The sequence below is a fragment of the Salmo salar genome, chromosome ssa28 (assembly GCF_905237065.1).
Source record: "Salmo salar chromosome ssa28, Ssal_v3.1, whole genome shotgun sequence".
Lineage (NCBI taxonomy): Eukaryota > Metazoa > Chordata > Actinopteri > Salmoniformes > Salmonidae > Salmo > Salmo salar.
This window is the reverse complement of record NC_059469.1, coordinates 5,205,855-5,228,172: the sequence shown is the minus strand read 5'-3', so window position 1 is coordinate 5,228,172 and position 22,318 is coordinate 5,205,855. Positions and strand designations below refer to the sequence as shown.

Sequence of the window (22,318 nt, the reverse complement as noted above, 5' to 3'; positions counted from 1 at the left end):
TACATCTAAAAAGTAAACAAATGGAATTAAGAAATATTAGGACAAGTCCGTAGTATAAATATATATTTCTTAATTCCATTCGTTTAATTTTTAGATTTGTTTTGATTGTTAGCATTTCGCTACACCCACAATAACATCTGCTAAATATGTGTATGCGACCGATAACATTTGATTTGATTTGAAGTATGCATCCTTTTTACTGGGAGGCTATGTGAAATAGTTTTATTTTGGTGAGTTAGAGGGGATATAAAAGTCTTTGATAGGTTTGAATTCTGCTGGCAAAGGACCTTAGTGGCTTTTCAGAGAGCAGAATAGAATAGCACGGATCCGAAGGGAGTAGAATAGAATAGACAGAAACCAAATTAAATAGAATAGAAGGGAACATAATAGGCAAAAATATGATAGGTTTGAATGAATCTGTCTCATTATATGTTTGAAACATATGAACTAAGGTGGGGAAATTGAATATGTGGCCTCAGAAAGTTTTTATCTTTATTTTTTAAATGTAACCTTTATTTAACTAGGCAAGTCAGTTAAGAACAAATTCTTATTTACAATGACGGCCTACACCTATGGGACTCCCAAACATGACCGGTTGTGATACAGCCTGAAATAAAGGTTGGCCTGCTGCATAAAAATATGAAAACTAGCCTACTCTGACCATAAAAACTGTAAGCTCTCCTCTACACATCCCACCTGCCCACCCTCCACCCTCCACCTATTCCCAAATCGTTGGGATAGGAAGGAAATATACACCTGTGTGAAGCTAACCACAATATAGAATAAAAGTCCCCCATTGAAAGTGATTTCAAAATGATAGAAATAGTGGGAATTATGCCATATTTGGGCTAGATAATGTTAAACATTATGATCTTATATAAATTCAACAATTCAACAAAATATACAATATGAATGTTTAGTACATAGTAGGTTGACTGGTGACTTAATGTGGCTCATTTCACTCCGATTTCAAAGTCCCGCAATATGTGCTACGACACAAATATTAGTGAAAACCCTTCATAGTTGTGGTCGGTCTGTCACCGAGTAGGCTGATAACCCATTCCGTGGGTGCAACATCCATAGGTTATGCTGTACAGTGCATATAAGCATATAAGCATGCCCCAATGCAATTCTAAAGTCTAATACATCCACAGTGCGATTTTTTTAGTGTTGAATTAGTTGTCCTTGGTTGCATTTATATAACAACATTCAGACCTTGTTTAGCATTATCTATTGCAAATATGGCATGATTCCACTATTTGCATCCGTTTGAATCACTTTCAATGGGGGGGGATTTTATTTTGAAGGCGAACCGCAAATTCCTCTATTGTGGCTTATCCTTATTGTGGCTAGCTTCACACAGATGAAATATACGTGGTGGGAGAGACGTGCTGAAACTCCTTTCGGTTTATCCAAAAAGATCTCTCAAGCTGCCTATAGCATTCGGAAAGAACAGAAACATGTAAGTATTCCGAAAGGTTCTTTATTGTGTTAGCATTCGATGTTAGGATACAACGTAGCTTCGCACGAACACGTAGAGCGCGAGGGACATTGCACGCACCCCGAATGTAAATATAGCCGACATAGCCAATTTTACAGTAGCCGACTTCATTCGATGTTACACTTTTTGATACTGTGTATCAGGACGTTGTTAGAATCAAAGTTACTTTATACAATGTTACTGTCGCACATGATATTTAGGCCTATGTGTTTCTCGTCATATCAGGGAAGTATTATGGTTGTGTGGAATGCTGAACTGTCCTCAATGTGTCACTGTCTGTTATTGTTGTTAAAATACAAACTGCTATGTAGCAGTAGCCTGTAAATCTATCACGTTCAAAAACAACCCGCTAAACCTGATCGACAATGGGCAATTCCACGAGAACGGAATTACGCTGAGACTTTCAGATTTGTCACTTTATGCCAAACAAAAACCATTGATTTCAAAGTTTAACAAATCATACAACTCTATGCACAAGGACTACGTTGGAGCAATTTACACATACATCTTCACAAAAACACGTTTACTTGGAGAACTGTGCAGATGCAACGTTTGGGAACAGTATTACGGTAAAATCTCCCTCGCGTTTTCCAAAAACGGTTAATTATCTGCTCAGAATTAAGATTCAAAGATGTCTGCAGAAAGAATGCGGTTTCAGCTGTGACATGACACCTTGACTTTGAGAAAATCTATTTTGGTTATTGAACTACACTGTCAGTGAAGTGGATTTACACCCAGTAACGGAATGAAATCATAGGTCCCCCTTTCAGTACTAAACATACATGATTAATTATGGATATGAACGTCATTTTATACAAGGTGATGCATCCTGAATAGGTACACAAAGGTAGAAATATGCAATATCATCCTTTGCATATATGGGTATTATTCTACACATTGGCTATTATTCTAATGAGCTCAGCCCCGAAACAAGACCAAATTTGGGTTGCTCAGTAAAAGACCAAATCTGAACCAATCATAGACGTCTATATTTCACAAGTTTGGACATCACAGTATGGCACATCACAGTAGAGTTCAGTACATTATACTGTACTCTAGTGTACTGCACTCTACTGTACTTAACTATACTCTACTTTTCTTTACTGTACTATACTGTGCTTCACTGTACTGTCCAAGAGTGCATAATCGTGAGGGATATAGAGAGCAGCTGTAGCTTCGCGAGGTAACTCGACCTGAATATGCAGTACATGATCCAAGTGATTTGATAGTTGATATTCAGCAGTCAAAAGTATGCCTTATTTACTTTGAAGAACTACAAAATAGTGATTTTTGTTAGACAGCATAGACGGCAGCTCTATAGAGATGAGATTAAAGAAATAATTGTCATCAAATGTAATATTCACAACTGAAATATTTTTGTCAAGTAATGTGAATAAAATATGGTTAATACGTGATAAGCAGTAATGGGCAGTCACTACCATCATGGGACTTTTATTCATTGTTTTATTCTGTGTCATGCATTCAACCAAAATAATCGAAACCAAAATGGGAAAAAAAAATATATAAATATATATATATATATATTAATAATCGATATATATTAATAATCGAGCCGAAACTAAACTGACCTCCAAAAAGCCAATCGCTCAGCATTACAGGGTAATCAAATTAAGATCCCACATCTGTATATGGGTCATTCTACAGAAGTGGTGAAAATTGGTGGTTAAAAAAAAGCTAATTCGCATCCCATTTTTCCCAAACTTTCAGTGCACATGTCTTCCAACATATCCCAGGTAGAAACACCTGTACAATACAGTGGCTTGTGAAAGTATTCACCCCTTTGGCATTTGTACTATTTTGTTGCCAAACAACCTGGAATTAAGAGATTTTTGGGGGGGGAGTGTTTATCGTTTGATTTACACAACATGCCAACCACTTTGAAGATACAAAATATTTTTTAAGGAGAAACAAACAATAAATAGGACAGAAAAAACAGAAAACTTGAGCGTGCATAACTATTCACCCCCCCAAAGTCAATACTTTGTAGAGCCACCTTTTGCAGCAATTACAGCTGCAAGTCTCTTGGGGTATGTCTCTATAAGCTTGGCACATCTAGCCACTGGGATTTTTGCCCATTCTTCAAGGCAAAACTGCTCCAGCTCCTTCAAGTTGGATGGGTTCTGCTGGTGTACAGCAATCTTTTAAGTCATACCACAGATTTTCAATTGGATTGAGGTCTGGGCTTTGACTAGGCCATTCCAAGACATTTCAATGTTTCCCCTCAAACCACTCGAGTGTTGCTTTAGCAGTATGCTTAGGGTCATTGTCCTGCTGGAAGGTGAACCTCCCGTCCCAGTTTCAAATCTCTGGAAGACTGAAACAGGTTTCCCTCAAGAATTTCCCTGTATTTTTAATTCCTTCAATTCTGACCAGTTTCCCAGTCCCTGCTGATGAAAAACATCCCCACAGCATTATGCTGCCACCACCATGCTTCACTTTTTTTGCATCGGGACCCAATTTGACCAGGTTGTCTGTCGCAACCCAATATTCGCATAAAAAAACAAATCGGCCAAAATGCAATCTGGAAAACTATTTTTAGTGCTATATTGACAGTAAATGTGACAATTATGACAAGGGAACAACATTCCCACCTTTTCCATTGTTTATAATTACATTTTGCCCATATTCTTGATTTAAGAATATGAATAAGCTCACTGGTTTGAGACCACAAGATCAACTAGATCTGCTAAATAGCGTTAATAGCTCTACATTGAAAATACTGGGATAAAAGAAAAATTGTTCAGGGATGAAGTTAGTTAAAAAAATATATATATATTTTTTTAACTAACTTCATCCCTTAACAATTTTTCTTGATATTTCTAAATACTTTCTACCTGGTTTTAGTCATTTCAGTTTAGACTGGAGTATTTTTTTCATGAACATTTATTTTTTAGACACCCGCTACCCACTCAAAAATCATTAAAAAATGTGGGTTGTGACTGATCAGATGAGAACTGCTGCATTACAGTACAGTACATTATAGATGTCTATGTTGTGGCCAATATTTGGGCTCTTGGGCGGTTTCAGCCCCCCTGCTGAATATGCATCTCAATAGTCTATACTTTTTCCTGTAGTGTGCACTTGTCCACAACCCACATGGTGGTTCTCTGTAGCTCAGTTGGTAGAGCACGGCGCATGCAACTTGCTGTCACAGACGCCATAATGGCACAGATACAAAGATGAGACCTATATATATTTCTATGGTGACTATTGTTTCAATTTTGACCGTTCCGGTTTGGACAATTTAAAAAAATGTATTTTGGACTTTAAAGAATCCCAATAGCTAACATATGGCTGGCTATCTTTAATTTGGACAGATGTATGTCCTAGGAAACATATATTTAAATCCCAAAACCGTAGTTTGAAAAATACATGAAGATATACCAACTTGCTTACTCATTTTCTCCAAAATGTTTGCAGACAGACTACTCACCATGTGGCCATGCTGGAGAGGGGTGCAATCCCCATCCCCTGGTGATAGGGGTGTGGCTTAAGGCACATTCATTCTACAGTATTTTTTATGTACAGTTGAAGTCGGAAGTTTCATTCAAACTCATTTTTCAACCACTCCACAAATTTCTTGTTAACAAACCTATAGTTTTGTCAAGTCTGTTAGGACATCTACTTTGTGCATGACACAAATAATTAGTAGATGATTTCACTTATAATTTACTGTATCACAATTCCAGTGGGTCAGAAGTTTATATACACTAAGTTGACTGTACCTTTAAACAGCTTGGAAAATTCCAGAAAATTATGTCATAACTTTAGAAGCTTCTGATAGGCTAATTGACATCATTTGAGTCAATTGAAGGTGTACCTGTGGATGTATTTCAAGGCCTACCTTCAAACTCAGTGCCTCTTTGCTTGACAATCAAAAGAAATCAGCCAAGACCTCAGAAAAAAAATTGTAGACCTCCACAAGTCTGGTTCATCCTTGGGAGCAATTTCCAAACGCCTGAAGGTACCATGTTCATCTGTACAAACAATAGTACGCAAGTATAAACACCATGGAACCACACAGCCGTCATACCGCTCAGGAAGGAGATACGCTCTGTCTTCTAGAGATGGACGTACTTTGGTGCGAAAAGTGCAAACCAATCCCTGAACAATAGCAAAGGACCTTGGGAAGATGCTGGAGGAAACAGGTACAAAAGTAGCTATATCCACAGTAAAACGAGTCCTATGTCGACATAACCTGAAAGGCTGCTCAGCAAGGAAGAAGCCACTGCTCCAAAACCGCCATAAAAAAGCCAGACTACAGTTTGCAAGTGCACATGGGGACAAAGATTGTACTTTTTGGAGAAATATCCTCTGGTCTGATGAAACAAAAATATAACTGTTTGGTAATAATGACCATCGTTATGATTGGAGGAAAAAGGGGGATGCTTGCAAGCCGAAGAACACCATCCCAACCGTGAAGCACGGGGGTGGCAGCATCATGTTGTGGGAGTGCTTTGCTGCAGGAGGGACAGGTGCACTTCACAAAATAGATGGCATCATGAGGAAGCAAAATTATGTGGATATATTGAAGCAACATCTCAAGACATCAGTCAGGAAGTTAAAGCTTGGGCGCAAATGGGTCTTCCAAATGGACCATGACCCCAAGCATACTTCCAAAGTTGTGGCAAAATGGCTTAAGGACAACAAAGTCAAGGTATTGGAGTGGCCATCAGAAAGCCCTGACCTCAATCCTATAGAAAATTTGTGGGCAGAACTGAAAAAGCATGTGCGAGCAAGGAGGCCTACAAACCTGACTCAGTTACACCAGCTCTGTCAGGAGGAATGGGACAAAATTCACCCAACTTATTGTGGGAAGCTTGTAGAAGGCTACCCAAAACGTTTGACCCAAGTTAAACAATTTAAAGGCAATGCTACCAAATGCTAATTGAGTGTATGTAAACTTCTGACACATTGGGAATGCGATGAAAGAAATAAAAGCTGAAATAAATCATTCTCTCTACTATTATTCTGACATTTCAGATTCTTAAAATAAAGTGGTGATTCTAACTGACCTAAAACAGGGAATTTTTACTAGAATTAAATGTCAGGAATTGTTAAACTGAGTTTAAATGTATTTGTCTAAGGTGTATGTACATTTCCGACTTCAACTGTGTTTCGGTATTGACATCAAAAGGTGGGACAGCTTTTTTTTTTAGGGCAAGGTGTTGAAAAAAGTGTAAAAAATTACAAATTAGATCAGTATCTTTCAATGTAATAGTGCTCAGTGTTTCCCCTAGGATTTTTTTTGCATAGTTGGTAAAGTTAGCGTGGGTGGGGGGTAGTGGGCGTGGCCAATGCTGCAGCCCTCCTCTCCTCAGATTGAGTTTTTTTAAAAGCTAATTTCCTGCAATTTTACACATTTTGGCATGGGACTGAGAGAACATTTTAGAGTTTTAAAGCTAGTTTCCTGCAATTCTACACATTCTGTCATGGAGCTGAGAGTACATTTGTAGTTTAAAGCTAATTTCCTGCAATTCTACACATTTTGCCAGTGCTAATGCTGTGTTCTTATGCTATCTGAGTAACTCAAACATTATAACAAAATCAATGCCATTTTTTTTTATGTTAGATTCTCCCTGAGTCTATTTTTTTGGTTGTTAGTTCTCAAAGATGATCTTATCAGTATATAGCTCCATTATCTTTTCTACATACTTTATCTGGTTTTAGTTGTTTAAGTTTACACTGAAAATGTTTTACCATCCCTATTTCTTTTTTAATCATATATTTTGGAGTGGCGGCAAAGATTTAGCAGTGGCGTCCCGCTAAATTAATTTAGGGGACACAATGATAGTAATATTAGAACAACTCAAGATGTTCTATTCAATTAAAAAAATACAAAAATAAGTAGAAGTTTGGGAGTCAGAGTTTGGGACAGCCACCTCTCAATAAAAAATAGCTCTATAAACAATACATTTGTACTACATTAATTAAAAAATGTTTCTTATTGCCTTGGATTAAATTAGAGCATATCATGATGTGAATAAATGTCCTAAGTTTGGAGACTTAACTGTTTTTTAAAAAGTCTTTCTTTGGAGTTGGGACTGCAATTTGCAGCACTTCTGTAGAATCACCCATTTAAGGAGTAGGTTGCCATTTGGTACACAGACCAAGTGTGCTGTGCTGCTATGTCTGATGGAAATAGTGATGCATACTTCAGCCGAGGCGGTACTCCCACTAATCCACTGTAACAAGGTTGAGGCTGCGCCCTTCAACCACTAGACAGCTGTTTGAATACAAGCAGGCACAAGTGGGCAATGCTGTAACATAGTCACACCACTGTTATGGTTTGGGGTTTTGTAGGGAAGTAGATGTCATACATTTGAAAGACCATCTCATCATTCTGAAGTCAAATGGGAGACATTTTAAAGTTGCTCGGCCTGAAGAAAGTGGAAAAACAAACACAAAATCATACAATGTGTGTAATCAACCATGACAAGGAGGATCTTTGTGCCTATGTGTAGCCAGCCTATATCATTCTGAAACATATTAACATATCTACTATTGTCTGGAGCTGAATGCAATGGAACCATGTCATTTGCATCCTTTTCATATAGGCCTACATAGCACACTGGCTGAGAACACCTACGCCAGAGCAATTTCAACCTTTCCAAATGTAGCAGTAGGTCTTCATATACTGTACAGCCAACTAAGCAGATGATTGTATTCAGTGAAGTGACAGGAAATGGAAATAACACATTGATGTATTACAATGTAAATGTACTTTTTTTTGTACTCAAGACATGTGAGGGCGCACTGAGATACCCGATGGGTTGGACGAAACTTTTCTCGTCAATCGTCTTCACATCATTTTGACTTTAACTGTAAACCAACCAATCCTCCAGTGTTAACGCAATGGAAAGGTCAAATGTTTTATTATCGAAATGCTGAAAGTGTGTGGGCGACGGAGAGAAACTGATGGTGCAGTTTGAGGCCATGTGGTGGCGAGTGATACGGGCGCTGGAGATGGGGGGTGTGAGCATGTGGGTCCGGGTAGGGGTGATGTTTTGTATGTTTGTATGCATCTGTATTTTTATCATTTGGATGTGTATATTTTGTATTATAAAAAATCAGTTATCAGGAAATGACACAATGTGAACCAGTGGTGTGAGCAGGTGGTTGATGTGGCCAAAACCAATAAAGGCCAATCGTCTAGAAAAAAGCTCCACATGTTTAATATAATAATATTAGCTATAATAGGTCTAACCATGTTATTACACCAATCAATTCAACACTGAAGGGAGTGAAGTGTATTTCTGGCAAAGTCAATCTCTTCTTACTTCATACCTGTGCGTTTCTCGTTTGTTTGCCCAAAAAACACACGGTGACTGTTTGAATAACTGAAAACCCCAAACCACACCTTTTTATTGCACTGTTCTATATGTCCCATATACTTTCCCCTATCAGTGATACGCGAAAGTAAGCATGTAACATAATGTAGGAGGGCGTGTGTTGATAGGTATTGGTTACAGAGCGGTTGAGTTTAGGGCCTTGTGCACTCGCAGTGGAAACAAGGACATGAGTCAAAGATGTGTGTGTGTGTGGCAGCTTGCATGTGTGGTCGACTATAAAAAGGTTGAATGTCAGCTTGGCCACATTCAGGTTCTCTTTTCTTCTTCTTGCTTTTTCTCTCTCTCTGTTTTCTGGTCCTAAAAATAATACCAAAAACTCAATTCCCTTGTGTGTGTGTGTGTGCAGGAAACCATGAGATTTGGGAGGCTAGGACTAAGACACAGCTGTACACATACAAAGAGAGCGAGAGAAGGGAAAACTGCAAAGAGAGAGGGTAAGTAGGGATAAAGTCAGAGGGAGGAGACAAGCAGATGGAGAGGGAGGGAGCTATTCTGAGGTCCTGGTACTTTGGCCCCAGGAGGGCCCCTGCTCTGCTCTGTGTGTCGCTCTGGACACAGGAGGTCTGCAGCCAGGTGGCTAGGTGGTCTTGCTTTTGTTCCAGCGCATCACTGACACCTGATTTCAGCTTGTCCGCTTATTATGGTCTTCAGTTTAGATAGTTAATTGAAGTCTTCAATTGTCTTATATTTTGACAGTTAGTTTTCAGCAATGTCTTTCCACAGCTAACACAGGTAGCATACAGTGTTGGTTTTCATTTGACGGTTTCGGCTTCTTTGGAAGCTGGTGTACAAAAAAACAGGGGTGTATCTATCTTTCTCTTGCTCGCGCTCTCTCTCCACCCCCTCTCTTTCTCCCTCTCTCCTCCCCCTCTCATTATCTCTGGTTGGTATGCAAACACTGTTTATCTTCCTTGTTGTGACCCCATTAGACAGATATTTTTGTTGCATTCCAGACACACTGTAATTAGGTTGAATGACTGAAAGCACATCCAACTTGTTACACTAGGCCTACAGTACACAAGTTGGATATGAAAAGAGCACCCAGTCTAGTAACTTAGTGCGGGACCCGTCCAGGCAGAGGGCACATTCGTAATGGCACTCTATTCTCTAAAGTGCTCTACTTTTGACCAGAGCCCCTGGTCAAAAGTAGAGCACCATCTACAGAATCGGGTGGCGTTTCAAAAAGCAGCCTGAGCGTATGGCCCAGGGAATGCAGTGAATGATCCATGAACACCAGAGCTTTTAATGGATATGTGCTGTAGCATTCAGGCCCATAGCCAGAGAGCCAGTCAAGGAGCATCAGCGTGTCCCAAGTGACAATTTTGTCGCGGAAATCAGCCTTGTTTACATAGCGGGGATGAAAAGAACATCATTTTTGGCTGTAATGGTCTTCCGAATTAGAAGCGTTAGCGCATCACACTGTTCATATAGCACTGGACGCTAAACAGCTCGAATCCCGTTGTGACGCTGTGGTGGACACTTTGGCGTGACGGGCCCCATGTAATGTTTTCACGGTTTCAAATATCTGTCCACAACGCCTCAGGCGACCTGTCTTCTCAACACCCTAACCTCACGGGAATGTCTGGAGGCTGAGAATGACTGAGCTCTCCTCTTACATCTTACTGTGCGTGTCTCTGCTTCCTCACCGCATAGTCACACACACGCATGCACTGAGCCGTGCATTGTTTGTACCGTCACTGCAGACTCTGTTCCTCATTTCCTTCGTTATAGCACAGCAGCAGTGTCCTGTCTGCAGGACACCGCTACTGTACAGACCTGTGTGTGTGTTAAGTTTTAATGTCACGTGCACAAGTGCAGTGAAATGGCTTTTTTGCAAGGTTTAAACCCAACAATGCAGTAATTGATATCAATGTAGTACTACAAATAACAAAAGGTAGTACAAAAACACACAAGGTATGAAAATAAGAAGAGCACGAGATAGTAAGAAAGCGTACTATATACAGGGTCAGTTTCAGTACCATATTTACAATGTGCAGGGATACTGGAGTGATAGAGGTATAGGGGTAAGGTGACTAGGCATAAGGATATATCATAAACAGAGTAGCAGCAGTGTATATGATGATTGTGTGTGTGGTGAGTCAGTATAAATGTGTGTGCATGTTATGTGTATGTGAGCAAATTATGGGTGTGGGCGTGTCAGTGTGCATGTGCGTGCGTCAACTCCGATTGTCTGTTTATCCATTTTGTTTGCTATTTATCAGTCTTATGGCTTGGGGATAGAAGCTGTTCAGGATACTGTTGGTGTCAGACTTGATGCACCGGTATGGCTTGGGTGGCTGGAATCTTTTCAGGATTTTCCTCGCCTTCCTTTCACACCACCTAATATAGAGGTCCTGGATGGCAGGGAGCTCAGCTCCAGTGATGTACTAGGCTGTCCCTCACCACCCACTGTGGTGCCATGGGATCGAGGGCGGTGCTGTTGCCATACCAAGCAGTGATGCAACCATTGAAAATGGTCTCAGTGGTGCAACTGTACAACTTTTTGAGGATTTAAGGGCCCATGCCAAACCTTTTCAACCTCCTGATGGGGAAGAGGCACTGTCACGCCTTCTTCACGACTGTGCGAGTGTGTAGTCCATTTATGTCCTTAGTGATTTGGACACCGAGGATGCCTACCATTGTTGTGTAATCAGCAAACTTGATGATGGAGTTGGAGGCGTGCGTGGCCACACAGTCGTGGGTGAACAGGGAGTACAGGAGGGGACTAAGAACACACCCCTGTGGGGCCTCAGTGTTGAGGGTCGATGTGGTGGAGGTGATGTTGCGTACCCTGGGGTCGGCCTGTCAGGAAGTCCAGGATGCAGTTGCAGAGGAAGGTGTTCAGTCTCATGGTCCTAAGCTTGGTCACGACAATGGTGTTTAACGCTGAGCTGTAGTCAATGAACAGATTTCGTCTATGAATCTATTGGGGTGGTATGCAAATTGGAGTGGGTCTAGGGTGTCTAGGGTTATGGAATTGATGTGTGTCATAACCAGCCTCTCAAAGCACTTCATGATTACATATGTGAGTACTAGAGGGTGGTAGTCATTGGCATGAAGCCTTAGAGTTCTTGGGAACAGGGATGATTGTGGTCATCTTAAATCATGTGGGGATTACAGACTGGGACAAGGAGAGGTTGGAAATGACTGTGAATTTGCCTGCCAGCTGTTCTGCGCATGCTCTGAGAACGCGCCCTGAAATACCACCCTGCGGTGTGTGTGTGTGTGTGTGTGTTGGGATCTCCAGGGCACCTGGCCAGGCTAAGTGTGTTAATCCCAGTGTGTTTACTCACCCAGCAGTGCTGTTCCTGTGCATCAGCCTGAACCCCTGAGCCACAGCCTTAACGCTGTGTGTTAGTTATTCCCACTGGGCCAGAGGTCACGTCACTACCTAGCAGCCCCTCTGAACACCAAATGCTCCCCCCAACGCTTCAGGCTCAACTTCAATGTTCCCCAATGCCCGTGATTGACGGGGGAGGGCGACATGGGAAACTGGCCTTGGAGAGATCCCATGGTCTGGGTGCATGCCATCCAGCCAGCTGAGCCTCACACTGGAGCGGAGCGGCCCGTTTGTAAACAGTCCCATGCCTCAGCCACGCTCACACTTCCTCCCCCTGGACAGACCCGGGGCGGCAGGAAATTTGGACCGTTGGTCTGTGTGCATGCTTGCATGGCCGGGCCTAGCTTTAAGCACCATTACCTCAACACCACATACAGGAGCTGGGGCCTCAGGCCTGGGCCCTTTGATGTCAGAAGGCTTTAGATAGTTGAAGATGCAGTCCAGGATCTTAAGCACTTACAAATTTGTAACATATTGTACAAATTTGAATGACATTTTTTTTGTTTTTAATATACTGTATATATTTTTTTTGCAGGATGTAACATATACTAAATGGATGACACAGTACATAATTGTGCACAATTTTTGGGGACGTGTTTTGGCTCGTGAGCACTACTTTCAAAACTCCTTGCTGAAATGATAGAAAATCTTTCGAGCGTCACTTTAAGCTATACTCTACCCTGACTATGGCCTCAATACAGCACGCTCACTATGGTCGTGTTCATGGGCACACTAAATGTTCAAACAGTTTGCAACTTAAAGAGCGTGTCTTATTGGACAGTTCCAGGTAGTCCATCCCTGTTTGGTCTGTCGTCTTCCGTTTGGTGCCTAATGAACACAACCCAACGGCCTCTGGTATTTGCAGTATCATTTTAAAACCGTCGAGAACATCAGCAGATGCACTTTTTGAAGCTTTGCACGGTGCGTCAGGGACTATGCAGGGGGAAGTTGTGCCGTAGTTAGTTCGACTAACCTATTGGGGAAAGTAGAAAAGGTCACTGAACGTTACCACATTAACATTTAGATGACCTGTTTTTCCTGCGCTTCGCATATAATTTATGGAAAGAAACACTTTGTTTTCAGAGAGATCATGAAGAGAGTTGGACTTGTGTTGAACTCATCAGTGTTTGGCTGTCATGGCATTTTAAAGGGGCAGTCTGGGATTCAAGGGGCTACAGGTGAGTAGGAGAGCGTAAGCAGCATAAGCCTTCCACCTCTCTCTGTAGCCAGCGTTGAAATGTTGACTTATGGCATTATAAACCCTCCCTAAGCCCCTTGTGAAATCTGCCCACTTGTATTCATATCAGGGATAAGCCGTGCCCCTCTGCTATTGGTGTGGTAGAGCGAGAGAGAGGGGAAGGGAGGGGAGTGTTGAATGTGACTGTCCCATAAAGAGTAGGAATGGTGTAGTAGCTGTGTACCGTTGACTACAGCTGTAGACTAGACCTAACTTATCGCTTCTTTGTCTGCTTAGCTGAAAGACCGAATTTTTGTATTTGTCTCTCTCCTATCGCTTTCCACTTCCTCTCTCTTTCTCTCTATCACCCCCCCAAACACGCACACTCCTCTTCCTCTCTCTCTCTCGCCTCCTCATCATCTCCTCCTTAGCAGCAGTGGAATGAGCAGGCTGAGGCGGGGAGATGCCTTACGTGGATCGGCAGAACCGGATCTGTGGCTTCCTGGACATCGAGGAGAATGAGAACAGCGGCAAGTTCCTCCGACGCTACTTCATCCTGGACACCAAGGAGGGTAGCCTGGTATGGTACATGGACAACCCACAGGTAGGACAGCAGAGGAGTACAGACGCAGACACACGTACACAGAACAGACACACGCACATACCTTGGGACGTGTAGTTCTGGACTACATGCATTTCACAGCGGAGATCATGAGTTGGGCTGTGACGCTCTCACTACCCTCAACAGTCGTCATTCTCTGTCTGTTTGCTTAACGCATGCATTTAGGCTGATGTCATTACTTGAATGGGCAGCAGCTGAAACTGACTCATGTACTTACTGTGTGCACTGTAGTAGGACAATGGCAGTCAGATGGATTGAATAGCTGCTTGTGTTTGGACTGAGCTAATCTCATAACGTGTTGGACTGGATTGATCTGTCTGGTCTGGCCAGACCTCTCTGGGCCCCATCAAGAAGAAATGTGTGTGTCGTCCGCTGGGGAGATGATGTTACATCTGGGATAACAAACCCCCCCCACACACACACACACACACCGCAACCCGTACGTCTGCCCAGCCATCCGTCGGTCCATTCGTCCGTCTACCTGTCCATCCCCCCCAGATCTCTACTCTTGTGACGTGTGGAGTAAGGCTCATGACCTGAGCTTTTTCATCTCTGAACTTCTTCTGGCATTTTACGCTCCCGTCGATATAAAGTCAAGATGCTTTACAGTTGGAACAGTAGTGCTCTATAGCAGGGGTACTCGAGTACTATTTGAGAAGGTCCGGTCACACAAATTTCCTAGGTGGCAAAGGTCCGGGTGGATAATGTAATTTATCCGCGTAGTAACACCCACCCCCAAACTGTTCACACCCCTCTTGTTGGTGGAAGAAAATGTTGCTGTTTTATAGCTAATTTCCTGCAATTGTATGCGTTCTTCCATGTCTTGTGTGCTTGTGATACCGGGGTCGAAGCCTGTCCCGTTCTTGTCCGTATTGACCCCGTTCTGGGTCCGGATCCGGTCAGCGGTCCGCCAGTTGAGTATGGAGGCTCTATAGTATAACAGCAGTGTTACTGATTTGGACATTCCTTTACATGGCATAAAATGACAAGAGAAAGGATTCATCTTGTAAACCTGATGTAGATGCTAACCAATCAATCAAACATCGGTGTAAACAGAAAATAAACTCTCCTGAGAATGCTGCTTTGCAGGCCATTTAAATGCATGTCATCTTGTTTGGCTGGGAGTGGGAGCTCAGTGAGGAATACTTGTACAAAGACCGATTTGGTCATGCCCCCAAAAAAAGATGTAATTTATTGATGCTGCCCTGGGCTCTGAATTATTTAATTCAGTTTAGTTTCCATCTCCTTCTCCAAGACCTGCTAAGGTTTCATGCTTTATCACTGTTGAATTTCTTGGATTCTCAGACAGTTTTCAGACTCTTAAGTTCTGTTCTCAAGTTCACTCCGGTTCTATTCTCCTCCGAACCTTCTCTAGCTGTCCCTTTGATTTCCTGTTCTACCACTGTCCTATTAATGCACTTTATATCATATTGTTTTCAGGTTTGCGATCTCACAATTTCTCTCTCCTCTCTCTCTCCGTCTCATGTTTAGAACCTGCCCAAAGGAGCTGAACATGTTGGCTCCCTCAAACTCTCTTACATCTCAAAGGTCAGTCAAGTTGTCCAATTATATCTTGTCTGACAGACACAGACATGGCAAACCACAGACTTAGGTGTGAACATCCAGTGTTTCCCTTAGGTTTTTATTTATTTGGTGGTGGCAACCGTGGTGGGGGTCATAATAGCCGTGGTCAGCACATTGGCGTGGTTTAAATGGGTCCATATTTGGCGGCAGAGAGAAAAATGTGCAGGTTTTTTTTGGCTAATTTCCTATTATTCTGTACATTTTTCCATGGAGCCGAGATATATATTTTTTTCCTTTGTGAAAACAAATTTCCCGCCATTCTATGCATTTTTCCATGGCTAATTCTGTGTTCTTATGCTCAAACATTATAATATAAAACCATTGGACGCCAATTGGGGCCCCTGGGGAGGTGCCCTGCGTGTCCTGTCAGTAATCCAGCCATGACAAAAATGCTCCTAAATTCATATTTATTTTTAAATTCTCCTTGACAGTCTAGCTTTTATTTATGGGGTTTTCTAGTTCTTAAAGATTATGATATAAAACAATACATAGGTAAATGATCTATTCTACATCCTTTCTGTTTAGTCATTTTAAGGTTCTGCTGAAAGTGTTTTTCTATTCCGAAAATGAATAGCAGCGATCGGGTGCCGTTGCTAAATGCGTATATGGGAAACATTAACATCTGCCCCACTTCCACTCATTCTCTTCCTCTCTTTCTATCACTCTCTCTCCTAGGTGAGTGATGCCACCAAGCTGCGACCCAAGGCGGAGTTCTGCTTCGGTAAGTCCTACAACCTCTGGATTTGACACAGTGGATCCGTGAACCAAATGTTTGCGACACTCGATGGTGGTTTTTATATGTGTATGAGTACTGTGTGTTCTGGCTAGCGCAGTGGTAAGTATTGTCTCTCAGTTTGGCGCTGGTTGGTGGCATTGTGCTGTCTGAGGGGGCTGTGAAGGAGGAAGCAGGGGCACTGGGGAGGGAGCGTTCGGGGGTTGGTAGTAGGCTTGTAGCGAGGAGGCCCCTAACCTTCAGCTATTGTTCATCAGCGTAGACCGGACAAACACACTGTAGGGGGCTTTGTCAACTCCTCTCCAGGGGATTCAAACGAGAAACCAGGGCCTCGTAACATGTGCTTTACACACACACACACACAATACTTAGGGTCTTCAGTGTCATTCTCTCAGGGCCCCTTCATACTAATTGGACTAGAATGAGTTAGTTCACTAAGGTGGATGATGTGAGGCCCCGTGCAGCTCATAGATGGTAGCCAGTAATTGCACTGTTCACCTGTCCCCTCCCTCCACAGTCTCCTTTTCCCTCTTTTCCTCCCTCCCTACGTTGCGGAGGTTTGGATGGGACAGTTTCCTATATGACGTGCTGTTGTTCAACAGGCCCTTTGTCCCTCAGCAGCCCCAGTCAGGAGTATAGCTCCCCCACACTCAATAGAAGGAAGCAGTAGGATGACCCGCCGGTAACTGCAAAGCGCTGGCTCGACCCAAGCATGTCATTGGATGAGGGGGGTGTCGGGGTCTCGCACTTTCCTGCATGACAGGATGCTGGCGTCCCAATCGGAACCCCCCCTCTCTAAATCTCTGGGCTATTTTTAGCCTAGTTATTTGCATGATCCAGATCCACTTTTGGATTCCTCCCCCAATAGTCCCATCAATCTATTCCGCCACTACACAGCTTTGTGTTGTGACTGCAGTTTCAGGACTAGCTACCTGACTGTCGAGGTTAACCTTCCTCAGCCCTGACTGAGTCTAACATATGGCCCTGCGCGTGTGCATTTGTGGGTTGGTGTGCTCTGGTGAAGCATTGTGAGGCTCATAGAAAAACGGAGAAGTTGAGTGGGATGGTGGAAGATGGATACACTGAGGGTACAAAATATTAGGAACAGCTGGTTTTTCCATGACAGACTGACCAGGTTAATTCAGGTGAATGCCATGATCCCTTATTGATGTCACTTGTTAAATCTACTTGAATCAGTGTAGCTGAAGGGAAGAAGACCGGTAAAAGAAGGATTTCTAAGCCTTGAGACATGGATTGTGTGTGTGTGCCATTCAGAGGGTGAATTGGAAGGGGTATGGTAGGTGCACCGGTGGAGAGTGTGAAGATGTGTGTAGTAATGGTGCTTAACATGCATTTTGAATGATTAACCCATCTTTGTATTTGTATTAAGCTTTGGATTGTGTATCAATTCACCCAGTCACTGCAAAGATACAGGCATCCTTCCTAACTCTGTTGCCGGAGAGGAAGGAAACTGCTCAGGGATTTCACCTCTTTAAAACAGTTAGAGTTTAGTGGCTGTGATAGGAGAACTGAGGATGGATCAACACCATTGTAGTTACTCCACAATACTAACCTAATTGACAAAGTGGAAAGAAGGAAGTCTGTACGGAGTAAAAATATTCCAAAACATGCATCCTGTTTGCAATAGAGCACTAAAGTAATACTGGAAAAAAGTTGGCAATTTTTGGGGGCAAACACAACACATCACTGTGTACCACTCTTTATATTTTCAAGCATGGTGGTGGCTGCGTCATGTTTTTATTTATTTTATTTAACTAGGCAAGTCAGTTAAGAACAAATTCTTATTTACAATGACGGCCTACGTTAAGGATATGCCCGTCATCGGCTAGGAGTAGGGAGTTTGTTAGGATAAAAATAAACTGAATAGAGCTAAGCACAGGCAAAATACTAGAGGAAAACCTGGTTGTCTGCTTTTCAACCGACACTGGGAGACAAGTTCACCTTTCAGCAGGACAATAACCTAAAACTCAACACAGTAAAATGTGGAAATAGTCAAGAAGTGTATCACTTCATTATCACTGCATTTTATAGATGGTGTCTAGTTACACTGTTTATGGAAAATAGTGTATTGTAGTATAGGGCCACTGAAATATGTATTGATTAGTGTCTCTTGAGGGTTGTTGAGGGCATCAGCAATGGTCCAATTGATAAAAGGCTGGATTTTTTTTAAATCACCAATTGCATAATTTCTATTACATTTGTTAACCAGCCACTGAACTAATGGCAACAGAATGATTAGGTAACATATTTCATTAAGTAACTTGTACGGTTAGAGAGCATCACTTTAAAATCATGATGGCCAGGGACAGAACAGATTGTAATCACCAATGTTCCTTTTTAGAGATCGTTTGTGTTTGCATGTCTTTGTGTTCAGAATATTAGTTTTATTAATTACCATCTTTAATAGTCTGTTGTATAGCAATGGCCAGCATTCTAAAGGTGTCCTCTGTCATTTGTTGAGTTATCCCAGCAAGTTCCAGATTTGGATCACTTGGGCTTGTATTATTTCTCAGTATGACAGATTTCCATAAAACAACCCCAATTATGTTTTGTAACATTATTGTTTCAATGATGAGTCAGTCTAGGTAGATCATTAGATCTGATGGCAAATATTTACCAAATTCTGTGGTTTTTAAGACAAGATCCACCCAATACAATGTTCCATTGTTTGAAATGGTCATTTTCAATGAGAATGTTTACATTCCAACTTGTCTCATCATTCCTTTATCAGCCTGCAAACATTCTATTGTGTAGACTCCCATAAACAAGATATGAAACTTAAAAAAGCGACTATTTTGGAGTGGCTATCATATTTTAATACCATCAAACTTTTGCCACCCCAAAGTGGACACATTTTTCCACTGGCCTGTGGACTAATAGAGTGCTATTTGGGATACAATAAAAGTTCTCAATAAAAGTTCTCTCTGGATTCTGAACTTGGGATCCAGTCGACTGTAAACAGCGTGATATTCTCTGAGTGTCAAGACTAGTTAGCAGGAATATATTACAGCAACACGTATGGGCCTAACTGACAGAACTGCTACTGTTCTCTTTTTGAAAACTGACCGGAAATCTGTCTATTTTTCTCTCTCAAGTCATCAATGCTGGTATGAGGAAGTTCTACCTCCAGGCCAACGATCAGCAGGATCTGGTAGAGTGGGTCAACGTGCTCAACAACGCCACCAAGATCACAGTGAGTGCCCCCCGCCCTGCTACCTGTCATAAGTAGCACTTTGTCACAGCCCCTACAGCACCACCTCCTGTAGTACAAGACTGCGCCCTTCTGAACCCCTCTGGGAAGGATCTGTTATTCACAATGAGGATGTGTTATCCCATTTCAGCTAGCATGAGTGGAAGTTTTACAGGACGAGAAGGGCGTGATGGAGGAGGATGACAGGGCAATACCACGCATGTGTCTACTGTAAAGTCAACAGGGGAGAGAAATACCTTATAAAACAGTCATTGCACACAGTGTTATGGTCTGCTGGGACCAGGAGCCCATGTCTGTCACCTAGAGGACATCCAAACCCCTCTGGATGGGGGGGGGGGGATCATTTCCCCTGAGTGCATCACTGAGGGCCAGAGCAGCGAAAGTGGCTTACTCTGCTCCTCTCCCTCCCCTCTGACTAGCCCTCGAATACACGCATGCACACACACATACACAGGCAGGCAGGTGCACGCACGCACACACAGACCAGAGCAGGCAGGACAAAGGGGAAGGCGAGTGTCGTGAGTCACGGGCTGTCTCTACAGATTTGAGGGCTTCCGAAAATAACGCTCTCCCTTTGAAAAGGCAGTGCAGGGACAGAACAGAGCTATGTCTCACTCCAATTACTCTTAAACCACATCCATGTATGAGGAAGGGACTGGGCGTTGAGTATAGTAACGTAATAATGAACTTTTTTAATGACTTCAATACAGTTGTGCTCATCATTGAATTATATCCGGCTGCTGACAGACTACAAAACCGTCTCACTGTTACTCAACAAGCTCCCATACAGTCTCACTGTTACTCAACGAGCTCCCACACACAGTCTCACTGTTACTCAACGAGCTCCCACACACAGTCTCACTGTTACTCAACGAGCTCCCACACACAGTCTCACTGTTACTCAACGAGCTCCCACACACAGTCTCACTGTTACTCAACGAGCTCCCACACACAGTCTCACTGTTACTCAACGAGCTCCCACACACAGTCTCACTGTTACTCAACGAGCTCCCACACACAGTCTCACTGTTACTCAACGAGCTCCCACACACAAACACACACTCTGTCAGGCATACAAAAGGCCCTACTACACACACTCCATATATTGTGCCACACACTGCTATTAATAGACCGATGGCTGTCAATGTTTGACTGTGTGTGTGCACTGGAGTGTGAGCCCTGGCCACTAGTAGAGGGGTGGGGATGTACCCTAATGCCTGCGGGCTGCAACACACACACACACACACACACACACACACACACACACACACACACACACACACACACCAATCGATGACCCCAGTCACCACAGTGTAGCAGTGGCTCTCTGAAGCCCCCAGGCTAGAGTTGATGGAAAATACACTAACAAGCAGGCAGGGAGTACATCACATCACTACAGAGACTGCAGAGGGACACATCTAACAAGCTATCGGAGCATGTTGTCCACTCTGCTGGTCCTGGACTCCTGGCTGCTGATGCACTCTGGGAGTTTATGTTTATTTAACATATTCCAGGTGCCAAAGTCGGGAGATGGCCAGCCCAGTGCAGAGATGCCTCAGGAGGTGCTGGGTTCCATGAAGCAGATCTCCTATAAGACGGAGATCATAGGGGGGGTACCCATCATCACTGCCACACAGGTAAGGAAGGATCACCAGTCTGGCCCAGCACTTAACGAACCCTAACCTTGCCCACTCATATGAACATGAGTAGGGTTGCAAAAAAATTCAAGTAACTGTAATGAAGTTTTCAGGTTTTCCAGAAGTCCTGGTTAGAATATTCCTGGAATCAAGAAGGAATAATTAGAATATCCAGGAATCGTTCGACCTGGGATTTGTGGAAAAAGTGGGACATTTCTGGAATTTTGGGAGAGTTACCGAAAACTTCTGGACATATCTGACATATATTTGAAGGCCACCTGCTCTGTTGTGGCTTGGAACAGTTCAGTCAAGTGTGGTTTCAGACATTTACAAGCAGTTACAGGCAAGGACATTCCGAGACTTGTCCCGAAGCCACTCCTGCGTTGTCTTGTCTGTGTGCTTAGGTTTGTTGTTCTGTTGGAAGGTGAACCTTAGCCCTAGTCTGAGGTCCTGAATGCTCTGGAGCAGGTTTTCATCAAGGATCTATCTGTGCTTTGCTCCGTTCATCTTTCCCTCCGGGTATCCCAGTCCCTGCCACTGAAAAACATTCCCACAGCATGATGCTGCCACCACTTCACCGTAGGGATGGTATTGGCCAGGTGATAAGCGGTGCCTGGTTTCCTCCAGACGTGACGCTTGCCATTCAGGCCAAAGAGTTCAATCTTGGTTTCATCAGACCAGAGAATCTTGTTTCTCATGGTCTGAGAGTCCTTTAGGTGGCTTTTGGCAAACTCCAAGCAGGCTGTCATGTGCCTTTTACAGAGGATTGGCCTCCGTCTGGCCACTCAAACAAAAAGGCCTGATTGGTGGAGTGTTCCAGAGATGGCTTTCCTTCTGGAAGGTTCTCCCATCTCCATCAGAGTGACCATTGGGTTCTTGGTCACCTCCCTGTGATCAAGGCCTTTCTCCCCCCGATTGCTCAGTTTGGCCGGGCAGCCAGCTCTAGGAAGAGTCTTGGTGGTTCCAAACTTCTTCTATTTAAGAATGATGGAGGCCACTGTGTTCTTGGGGACCTTCAATGCTGCAGAAATGTTTTGGTACCCTTCCCCAGGTCTGTGCCTCGACACAATCCTGTCTCGGCGCTCAACAGACAATCCCTTCGACCTCATTGCTTGGTTT

General features: G+C 43.0%; 1 protein-coding gene across 7 annotated transcripts in view; it reads left to right on the top strand.

Moving 5' to 3' along the window:
• The first annotated feature begins 1,327 nt into the window (after nt 1-1,327).
• pkha1 (Pleckstrin homology domain-containing family A member 1) overlaps nt 1,328-22,318 on the top strand; it is a 29,751-nt gene continuing 8,760 nt past the window's right edge. For 3 of the 7 annotated variants that reach the window (XM_014178870.2, XM_014178875.2, XM_014178874.2), the window contains exons 1-6: nt 1,328-1,462; nt 13,823-13,995; nt 15,505-15,561; nt 16,273-16,318; nt 19,447-19,544; nt 21,077-21,199. In XM_014178870.2, the coding sequence (XP_014034345.1) occupies nt 13,855-13,995; nt 15,505-15,561; nt 16,273-16,318; nt 19,447-19,544; nt 21,077-21,199 (465 nt within the window). In that variant the 5' untranslated portion in view covers nt 1,328-1,462; nt 13,823-13,854. 7 annotated transcript variants of the gene reach the window in all.